Source organism: Hydra vulgaris, chromosome 01, assembly GCF_038396675.1.
Source record: "Hydra vulgaris chromosome 01, alternate assembly HydraT2T_AEP".
Taxonomy (NCBI): domain Eukaryota; kingdom Metazoa; phylum Cnidaria; class Hydrozoa; order Anthoathecata; family Hydridae; genus Hydra; species Hydra vulgaris.
In genome coordinates this window covers 51,929,213-51,941,076 of record NC_088920.1, presented here as the reverse complement: position 1 = coordinate 51,941,076, position 11,864 = coordinate 51,929,213, and the positions used below count along the sequence as shown (strand labels likewise).

General features: G+C 25.4%; 1 protein-coding gene across 1 annotated transcript; it reads right to left on the bottom strand.

The window, feature by feature from the left end:
* Positions 1 to 529: 529 nt before the first annotated feature.
* Positions 530 to 11,845, bottom strand: LOC100215533 (coatomer subunit delta). Its single transcript, XM_065788549.1, has 12 exons — positions 11,668 to 11,845; positions 10,495 to 10,534; positions 10,149 to 10,372; positions 9,053 to 9,232; positions 5,099 to 5,313; positions 4,830 to 4,918; positions 3,352 to 3,424; positions 3,097 to 3,262; positions 2,553 to 2,700; positions 2,193 to 2,301; positions 1,239 to 1,443; positions 530 to 906 (listed from the first exon to the last, which is right to left on the bottom strand). Exons 1-12 carry the CDS (start codon positions 11,668 to 11,670, stop codon positions 817 to 819), a joined length of 1,542 nt encoding a protein of 513 aa, XP_065644621.1. The 5' UTR covers positions 11,671 to 11,845; the 3' UTR covers positions 530 to 816.
* Positions 11,846 to 11,864: the final 19 nt, after the last annotated feature.

The window sequence follows — 11,864 nt, the reverse complement described above, 5'->3', positions numbered from 1 at the left end:
TTTCACATACAAATTGCATTGCAATCACATTGCAACACAAAGGAACTGTAGATTTCAATAAAACATTTTCTATTTAAAATGGCGGATAAAAAATTCACTTAAAATTTTCTGCATTTAGTGAAAATAATCCAAAAAAAAAATCACAAAAACATTTATAAACAAAGCAATGTTGAAAAACTTAATCACTGAATAAAAATAAAGGTTGCAAAAGCCTTAAGGTTCTAAATATTGAATATAGCTGACTAAAAAGACAGAAAGTTGTCGTTGTTAGGGGCGTAGCTATAGAAGTTAAAAAAATCGCACTTTAAAAAAATAAATTTAACTTAAATGCATGTAAAGGTATATATTTTCCGGATCTAGAAAAAAATTCAAACAATATAAAATAAAAAACAAAATTTTGATTAGTTTTTGAACCTGTGAGCCACCTGAAAACTATAAAACTAAAATTATACCTCTGATCTTTAAAATAAATAATTTTAATTTAGGCCATGTGAAGGTACAAACGGGTAAATACATATAAAAGCCGATGTTACTCTAAAATAATCTCTTAACCTTCCCACCAAAAATAAAAAACACGATCTATAAGTTAATTGAGCTAATATATCATACAAATTACGAAGTAGTATATCATGGGTCAAAAGATCAACTTGATTTTTTTACTCGTAAAACATTTGCGAAATTTTTGCATCAGCATTTTAAATTTAAAAATTATTTACAATGTGAAAATATCACTAAGATGATTTAAGCATAAATTAACTACGGATAAGCGAGTCAAACTAATCACACTTTCAAGTGGCAGAATTTTTAAGTCTTTGTTTAAACAACTTCGTATTTGTCTACCATTAAAGAGCGCTCTTGTGTGAATTTTACAAGTGATTTACTTTCACATTGGCGAATTTCTTTGATCTAGAAAAAATATATAAAAAAAATTTCAACTCCTATAATTTCTTAATTTGAAAATATCAGTTTTAGTATATATATACATATATATATATATATATATATATATATATATATATATATATATATATATATATATATATATATATGTAAATTATGTTAGTGTATTTTACAAATAGAGTGCTCAATGTTCTTAAAGCACAGAGCAATATATATACACACACATATATATATATACACATATATATATATATACACACATATATATACACACACACACACACACACACACACACACACACATATATATATATGTTACTATAATAAATATAATATACCTGTAGGTCACACAAGGTTTTAGTCGAGTAAAATGATACATTAACAGGAAAAAAATCATCAGGATGACTAGGCATTGAGAATTCTAAACTACCATTTGGATTTGAGGCATCAATAACAGGTAACTTCCATTCTAAAACTCCTTTCTTTGCATCAAAATGATATTCTCCATCAATTTCTCCTATATTAGGTGCGCCAACACCAGAGCTAAATTTGAAGAAAACAAATCCTAATGTCAACTTTATCAAAAAACATGATGTCAACTTTGTCAGAAAAGTAATAATAAAAATCTATAATAAACTAGGCAAATGTGACCAGTTCTGGAAGTGAGAAAACAGGATGGTTTTAAATAATTTTAAAAACAAAACCTTGTCTAATTATTGTTATATTATAGGAGATATAAAAAGGTGACAAGATGAGAGACAAGATAAGATAAGTACTGTTCGTTAACTTTAAACCACAAGCTTATATCTACTTTAAACTTAAAACAAGTGTAAACGAGTGGATTGTGCCTTATAAGCCATATATAGTATTTGAAGTGTTTGTAAATCCAAGTGCTTAAATGTTATGTAAAAACCTTAAAATTGTACAAAATCCCATCAATTCATTTTTCATTTAATTTTTTTTCCTTTATTTTGATTTTTTACCTGCAATCTGCTAAATAAGACAACAGGAAATTTAAAAACTGATAAAGTTTTTTAAGATTTACAATAAAATTTTAAATCAAAAAAAAAAAAAGTGTGATTTTATTATAGATTTTACAAATATTTTTGTTGTGGTAAACTTTGACATTCATAATGCAAATATTAAAGATAAAAAATCTTTTTTTCCTTAAAGATTTTCTTAGAACAGATATATATATTTATAATTATAACTTAATATTCTTTATAATTATAATACTGTTTAAAATATTGTTTTCAACCCATAAAAACATAATTACAATAAACAATACATACGGCACAGGTACAGATATAGTGACATCATTTAATTCCAGCCCTTTTGACTGAAGTTCATATTCAATTGTCACATCACATACACCATCATTTTGATTAGGCCAGCAGTTTACTAAACAAGTAGTACTAATATAAATTGTTATTTAAAACAAATAAACAAAAAAATAATAAATGGGTGGCAATAATAGTAATAACAATAATAATAATAATAATTAAAAACCAACTGTAACAAACCTTCAAAAACAATCGTTTTTTTTTAAAAATTGGGAAATTTCTTGAACCAGTTTTAATTTATATACTTTTTTAGTATATACAGTTGAACCAGTTTTAATTTAAATACTTTTTTAGTATATACAGACATACTTGTGAGAGGAATTTGGTCTTCATCTTTGGTTTGCAGTCTCCATTTCAAAACACCGATTTCATTGCTAAGAGGAAATCCTTTACCTCCTTGCTTTAATCCAATAATACCATCTTGGGTAAATAGTTTTTTATCGACATTAGGATGAGTCTAAAAACAAAGATTGATATTTAAAAAAACAAAGATATTATAAGCATTAGACTAGTAATGGGTGTAAATACTAATATTTTTTATTCACAGAAAAAAAGAATATGCCAAATAGTTGAAAAATAGTCAATTATTTTTCAAAAAATCTGCAAGCCAGAACTATTTTGATAAAAACAATGTTTCTACTTACCGACACAAATGTAGATTATTTAGATATATGTGTTTACGTTCTTAGGCTAGAATTTTGCAGTAAGCAAAAGTAATTGTAAATAACTTCAACTTTTTACCACTTATAAAACTGTTAAACAACACATTAATACGATATATTCATCTCAAAATAAATAACAAATCGAAACATTTAATGCTAAAAGTATGCAAATGCTGGCAGTTATAGTTTACCTGCATTTGAAAGTCTTTAGAAGAATTATTATCAACCACAATTTCAATTTTTGCAAATCCTGCATCTGTGATGCGAAGCATGATTAAGCCACGAACTTCCATATTTTGTAAACCTCCATGTCGACCAGCAGTGAGAGAAATCTTCTCCTCGAACTTTAAATGGACACTAAATGCAGTAACAAATTCTAATAAATTTGAAATTTGTATATTAGGCACATTTATTTTCTTTAAACTCTATATGTACACTTTTAAAACCTTGATTGAGGGGTGTTTACTACAGGTGGAATAGCCTTTGATGTGGGCTTCAATGTTGCTGTAGTGCTGACCTCTAAATATATTTAAAAACACAATATAAAAATATAAAAACTATGAATTATTGATAAATATAAAAATAAGGATGATATGCAGTGCGTGACAAATTGTGTTTTTTTTTAATGAACCTTGATGTTCATAATTTTATTTTTTGACGAATGTCTAATTTAAGAGAAACATGTCAAATAAGGGAGTTTTATTTTCAAACAATTTTTATTCTAGCTAATAAGTTATTAGTTATATCAAAGATGTCTATTGAATTTAATCAATTTTTGTTTTTGTAAAAAAAATTTTCATGCATTTGCAAAGTACGCGCAAACTAATGATAATTAATAAGCATTGACCTAATGATTGTAAACTGTTATCCATTGATACAAAATAGTGAATTTTTCTCTATTTAGGCCATTAAATTATTTTACTAATAAAAAACATATAAACTTAATGAAATTAAAATAAAAGAAAGTAAAAATAAAATAAAAGTTGTATTGACATTTCTATTTAAAAACCTTAAAAAATAATAATATACATATAAAGTATTTAATAAAAAATTAATAAAAATATCATTTTAATAGTGTTGTTAAATGCACAGTAAAAAATAAAGACTATAATAAACATAAAATTTTTATATACTCTATTAGATGATAAATGTTTCACTAAAACTTAAAAATATATTTCAAAACTTTTTAAAGTGTCTTTAATATGCAAACATTACGTCCCTTTAAGGAAAATATGAAATTTTTAAAAAAAAGCACACTATAGAAGTAAGGAATCATAATGTTTAAGCATGGTTTCTTTTAAAGTAATTGCAAATGCATTTATTTTTAGTGAATCTTTACATGCTTTTGAAAATACATGCAAAAACAATGCTAAAGCAAAGTTTTTTACTTCAATAGCATACTTGATGATTTTATTTAAGAGTAAGAAAGTCATGTTTTAGTGTGGTTTATTTTAAGTCTTTGAAAATGCGTTTTAAATTTTAATAACTAATTGTTATCTATTACAAATATGTGTTTTTTATACAATTATTTAGAAATAAATTGCTAAAGTAATGGGTTTGTTTTGAAAAGTTTTAAGTTAATGCCAATGTTTGCAAAAGTAAAAGTAAAGAAACATGATGTTAGTTTTTCTGACTTTTTTTTAACAAACATTCGCACTTTTGTCGATTTGCCACGCCTTGATAGGATGTAATTATACTCAATTGCATAACTAAATAAAACAACATTGTAACTATACTCAAAACAATTCAACATTTTTTTAAGATACAAAAAATTGGAATCAAGATGTTTTCATTTTCAGAATCAAGATCTTTTTGTTGAGAAGAGACTATTTAACAATTAGTCTTTTCCCTAATTCTTTAATTTTTAAAATTAAAGCAAAAATAAGAACATTGATTAAAAGGAGAAATGTAGTACATAATTTACCAGTTCCTTCTTCTCTTAATTTATCAACAAACATGTCTATATCTTTGTTTTTACCACCTAACTTCATTGCCTTTCCTTTGCCAGTAGGTCTGCAAAAATAAAAAACAAAAAATAAAAATAAAATAAAAAAATAATTATATAAAAGAAATTACTTTATCAACTATAAATATGTTTAATATTTTAATGCAATATGACTATGCTTATTTCAATGAGTTGTAATTATGTTGGTATCAATAAAACAACAATTATGCTAAGGAACTATAACTAACCTTGAATTAAAGGTTTGCTTGGGAGCACTTATTTCTTGAGGCTGCGCAAGATCACCAACTGTTGGAGCATTATCAGTTCGTTGAGGTTGCTGATTAACAGTGTTTCCTCCAGCAAATCCGGACAAAAAAGTACGACTTTTTCCAGCAGAAACACGAGCAGCTTGAAGTTCCTTAGCTTTCCTCTTCATTTGTTCTTTAGCCTCCAGTTCTTGAGTCTATGAGATGAAATAAGATTAGAATTAAAAAGTCCAATTAAAAAATTGTTTTTAATAGTAAACTATTTAAAACAAAAAGTATATTCTAAAAAAATATATATTAAAAAAAAAGAGATTGTTTTTTAAATTTTAATTTATGCATAAGCTTATCTAAGATTTAAGTTTTTAAACTACTTTTTGAGACTTAGGGTAAAATGCAAGAAGCGAACTTGAGTCAAGTTCAACTTGAACTTTACATTGTAACCAATAGTAGCAGAGTATGGGTTAAAAATACTCTGCCGCTATTGGTTACAATGTAAAGTTCAAGTCGAACTTTACTCAAGTTCGCTTTTTGCATTCCACCCTTAAATTCAAATTCATTTCCCAAATTTGTTAACTAAAATATTTGTTTGATCTTCTATGGAGCTAATGTTTTTACTGCAGAATAAGTATTAAGTAATTTAAATTAAAACAACTTGGGTTAAAAGCACATTAAACAGTTGCTTAGAAATGCACTCAGATCACAACAGTGTTGTGGAGAATTATTTAGTGTCACAGCTAATCATTTATCTCACACAGATAAATGTAACTCCCAATTAGCATGGCTCAATTCATCATTGTGCATTGTTCAAATTTTTTCATATTATTCATTGGATGAATGAATGTGTATATATTTTCCTTTTTCTTTTTTTTGAAAGATGTGTGCGTGGGAGGGAGGCGGAGTGTGAGTGGAAATGAACTGCATACTATTCTCCATCTTAGAACTTTGAAAACCAAATATCATTAAACAAGAGCACTTTGTGGAAAAATAAAGGTATTGTACTACAAATTTTTAATCACTACCCACTACTACGTGACATCAAATAGGAGCAAGAAAAACAAAAAAATAGCAGCTTTGTTGGTTGTGAAGGCATTAAAAAAAAAAAAAAACTTTATTGTTTGCTTTCTAACAATTTAGTTGTTTGTTTTTTTAAATGAGGGGGCAATTATTTATGGGTAAATTTCTTCGAGGTTAAAAAGAAAAAAAAATTCCAATAAACACTTCAGTTTTTTAACCTTTCACTTCAAAAATTTCAATAGAAGAGATAAAGAAAATAATTGCACTCAGATCACAACGGTGTTGTGGAGAATTATTTAGTGTCACTGCTAAACATTTATCTTACATAGAAAAATGTAACTCCCAATTAGCATGGCTCAGTTCATCATTGTGCTTCAATTTCTTTAAACTAATTGTATAAGAACTGAATGACAAAAAAGAATGCACAATCAGAAAAATTATTAAACTAAAAAACTAAACTTAAATTATATACTAAAAAACTGAACTTAAATTAAGTTATGCTTTTAAATAACTATATTTGTTGTTTATTATTATCAAAGTACTATTATTGTTATGTTATTATCAAAAATAAACTTGACAAATACGAAGAAAACAACTACATGAGAAAAACAACTTTACTTTTATTTTAATAATATTACAAATATATTACAAATTTCAATTTATCACTACAAATCTAATTTTTATTTTCATTTTGCTGTTAAAGTCATGCAACTACCTTGCATGACTTTAACAATGCATGACTTTAACAATAAATGACTCACACGCAACTGTTGCATGACTCATACTACATATGTTACTCACATTAGTGTTGACTGTACATATTATCATATGTATAGTCAACACTAATAATGTTCTCTTGAAACTATGTAAAAGATAAGAAATGTTTTAATAATTATTTAATTTCATTTACAAATTTCTATAATAAAAAAAATATGTCATTATTTTTTAAAGCCTTTATTTACTTTGGCCATTCAACTTTTCGCTTCAAAAATTTCAATAGAAAAGATGAAAGAAAGAATTATTATTTATTATCTATATATAAATTATTATTTATATACATTATCTATATAAGAACTGCAAAACAGAGAAGAATACATTCACAAACAGAAAAAATATTTGCTAAAAAACTGAACTTAAAAATTTCAGTAGAAAAGACAAAGGAATTGATTGCACTCAGATCACAACAATGTTGTGGAGAATTATTTAGTGTCACAGCTAAACATTTGTCTCACATAGATAAATGTAACTCCTAATTAGCATGGCTCAGTTCATCATTGTGCTTCAATTTATATTATTAATGTAAGAACTGTATGATAGAAAAATTTAATGTATTTACAACTAAAAAAATAAATAGTTAAAAAAAGAACTTAAACTAAGTTATGCTTTTATAATACTATATTTGTTATGTTCTCTTAAAACTATATATATTAAAAATAAGAAATATGTTTAATAACTACTTAAATTAAATAAAAAACAAATTTCTATAATGACAAAATATATCATACTTTTAAAGCATTTAACTACTTCAACCATTTAACTTTTGCTTTAAAAATTTAAATATAAAATATAAAAATATAAATTGAACCTAGATAAATAGTTTATATTTTTATGTATTAAGTGTTAACTGTATATATTTTTTATACTTACACTAAAGAACTGTAAGGGCAATTAAGGACTTAAATTTACCACTGGACATAGTCTGAAACTTATCCAGCAAAAACAAGTAAAAAAACACACAGGCTATTATCAATTATATGTAGAAACTTTATTAAGTTAAAAAATAATAATAGCTATTTCTTAACATAGATGTCTTTGAATTATCAAATAAAAAAAACTTAACTAATCAAGTAAACTATCATTTGCTTGATAATTAATGCAGTCAGAATATTGCTGTGCAGTTGCTTAACTACAACTGTTTACAGTTGCTCAACTCAAATCTTATTTTAGAAACCACTCTGTCTTTTCCCCTTCTTTGGATCCTTCAAAAAAAATTCATAAATCAAAAATTTTGTTTCAGTCAAGTATTACATTTTTTCAAAGACATTATTTAACTCTAAAACCTGCAAATAAGCAATTGCATTAAAAAAAATTGCTATTATGCCATAACACTAACTTTATGTTACACCATAACTCTTGGCAAATCAGCATAACTATAGCAACACTAAGCCCTCAAATTTGTCTCTTTCACTCCTCTTTTTCACACATTTTCATACTCCAAATGCTATTCTCTGCATCTATAAATCTTCTATTTTGTAATGAATACTGTGGTCAAACTTGGGGTGGTTCTTTTAGTGAGGTCCTTTTCTCAAGGCATTGTAAATGAAGTTAAATAGGCTTTAGCAATCAAGCTTGCTCTTTTATCTCATCATTGTAAAGTTGCATCTTTTTTTTTTCTTTCTATAAATAATATCATGAACACTGTTGAAGCAAGCTAACATTTCTTGTTCCACCAACTGAAACTTAATACCATGTAATTTTTCATTCAGTCAAAATGATCTATCTACTGTAACAGTTTCTCCACAAAAAACTTGTGCTCATATAATTTGAACATTGATGTTCAAATTATATGAGCACAAGTTTTTTGCTTTAGAATTTTCTCCTGTCTTCGTATTTTTTTAAATCATACAATTTACAGTTTTTTAAAAGTCTTTTGTCAACTATTGTCTTGCTCTTTAATTCCTCTTTACTTTCTAATAACACTAAACTTAGTGGTTGCATTCAGCAAAAGCACAACTTAATAATAATAATAATAATAATAGAAAAAACCAACCAACAAAAACTCACTTTATATTACTTTAGATAAGTTTAGAAAAGAAATACAAAATATTCTTTCTTATCCTCTAATTTCTTAATAACTGGCTATTAATAACATGACATTATTCATCAATTAACAATTTAAAGTGTTTAACTATTGAAAAGTACCTTTCTAACTGCCATAATTACTCTCTCCTCATGACTATCCATTTCAATAAATGTTCGAATCTGTGCCAAATTAACATTTTCCCTATATCCGAGAGCAACTATTTCATCAAACGCAAAAATGAGATGAAATGAATTTTCTAATATATCATTTTCTTCTAAAACACGACAGTACTCTGGTACCTAAACAAAATTAATATACAATTTAAATACTGTCAAATTATGATACCTAAACAAGAGTACAAAAATGTTTATAAGATTGTGTTGCTAAAAATAAAACAAACATTGAAATATTTAAGATAATTTTGTTACACCTAATGTAAATATACTGATAAAAATAAACAGCTACAAATAAGAATAAAAAATATCTAAAAAAATTTGGAATTGCACATGCAAAATTAAGAAGTAAGATAGGGTTAAAAAAGTGGCAAAGCTTGTCTTTCTACATTAAAAATCAAAGAGATCCCCTTTAAAGAGTTTTAACCACCTTAAACTCGAGTTATAAACTTAAAGTTATATTTGGGTTTTCCCTTCTGCAATCTATTATTAACAACAATATAATGTGAAAAGAATTATTCAAGTCTATAATAGTTACTTTTATTTAACCTAAGAAAACAAGTTTTAAACGATTTCTTGAGTTGAAAATATAAAATAATATAGAGTATATAAATAAGAAACTTATTGACACAAATGAATCAGAAAGTTTATTTATAAATTGAAAAATAATTAAAAATGTCAAGAATTAAAAAATGGTTATTAATTAATAATTAATATTAAATAAAACTAATAATTAATGAAGTATGATAATAATTAATAACGTATTAGAAGCTGAGTTCTAAAATCTATTCAAAAATAAACTAGACAATTCAGAGATTTGCAAAAACTTTTTATTTAAACAAAAACTAAAAACAATAACGTAACAGTAAACACCTACTTAGTCGAAGCTGATACAGTGCAATATCTACTGTTATTGCACTCCACAACTGTTTTAAAAACAGTTGTCCCAGCTATTATTTATCATTATATTATTTAAGATTATATTTTAATAATTCTTGAAAAAAGAAAGAAAAAAGAATCGCAAGTAAACAAATATACTTACTACTCTAGCAAATAATCTGAGAGTTTCTAAATCTTCTAAAATATTACTTGTTTTTGTTGTTATAAGTAGCATAAAGAGCTTGTCTAATGGTTGATAAACATATCTAACACTCTCAGTTTCAACAAAAGTGTGTTGCTGTTCTGTATTCATTAACTTAGGAAATGCAGAGAGAAGGCCTTCTATCCGAGAGCGTGACATCTCAACAAATTGACGTGAAATTAAAGCTATGGTTAAAAATATTGTTTTATATTAAATTTATTTTATGACGCCATAAATTAAATTTAAAACTTTTTTAAAAATAAACAATATTAATTAAGACAAAATTTGAAATATTTTAATCTTGTACCTTTTCCATTTTTAGTACAAATAGCAGCTGCCAAGAGTACCTGTAATAAAAACAAACTAATAATTGCTTGCAAAATCTTTTAAATATCACTGTTTAATTTCACCAAAAAAAATATGAGTTGATTGCTTTGAATCTTGGTCCTAATAATAGATAAAGAAAATATCAATTTCTGTTGTTATGCACCTATAAGTAGTCCAGTTTTTCATCAATTTCTAAAAATCAATTTACTCAGACAGAAATAACAACAATAAATATATGAAATGAGGCGATGAAAGTTAAACTGATTAAATATTTTATAATTAAAATAACTGAATAAGGTATAAAAAATTATATAAAAAATAAGGATTTAAAATTCAATATGCTCAATAAGTTCTTGTAATAAGCCTTGCAAAAATTATTTTTTTGATGCAAAACAAGAACAAGTTTTATATAAACAAATCTTATTTTACTTTTTATAACTTAATTATCTTTTCAATAATTTAACTAAGGTTTTCATGATTTGTAAGTTGAAAAATTGAGTTAAAAACTTTCCTTGGAAAGTTCAGCTTTTAAATTTAAATATTATTGAACAAAAAAGTTGTTTAAACTTAACATATAAAACTTAGCAAAATAATTTTTTGCACAGAAACTTATGATCTGATTACTAAATTCAATTGTTAAACACTATTTTTAAAAATTGCTTCACCAAAAAAAAAAAAGTAAACACTAAACTTTTGTTTAACATTATTTTATGCTCTTTTTACATTACATCATCCTTGGTTCAATAAAGTATTCCAAGTAAAAACAGTATAATAAAAATAATTAAATATATTATAAATTTGTACATCATTTTATTAATTTTAATCGAGTAAAATATAATAGCCACAAAATTTTTTTTTTTATAACAGTGATTGGGTATATTGATATATTTAAATAAATTTACGTTGTATAACTGTCTTGAAGACTAGTCATTATTTTGAAAATTACTGACAGGTATTCTTCATACATGGATTCCTAACAAATGTATACTATTTATACACATGCACAAACTTGCGTATATTTTCATAATAGCATATTTCACTTATATATTCGTCTGGTAATTTTTTCATAAATATAATGCATTTAATTTAACATTAATCCTATCTAATGTACAGCAGGTTTTTTCTTCAAAAAGGGAAGGATATTTTTGCCTACCATTTTTGCGGCCGATGGCCTCCAAAAACCACTTTAAAATTACAATGTGCTTTTTCATGCACTACGTATTTAATGTATATGATATGTAAGATCACATCGTTCAGATCATGTTGATCAACATAGTCGGGCTATAAACCTCCGCCACGTTTACAATATAGGGCATATCAGTAATGACAAGAGAATAAAATCTCAAAACT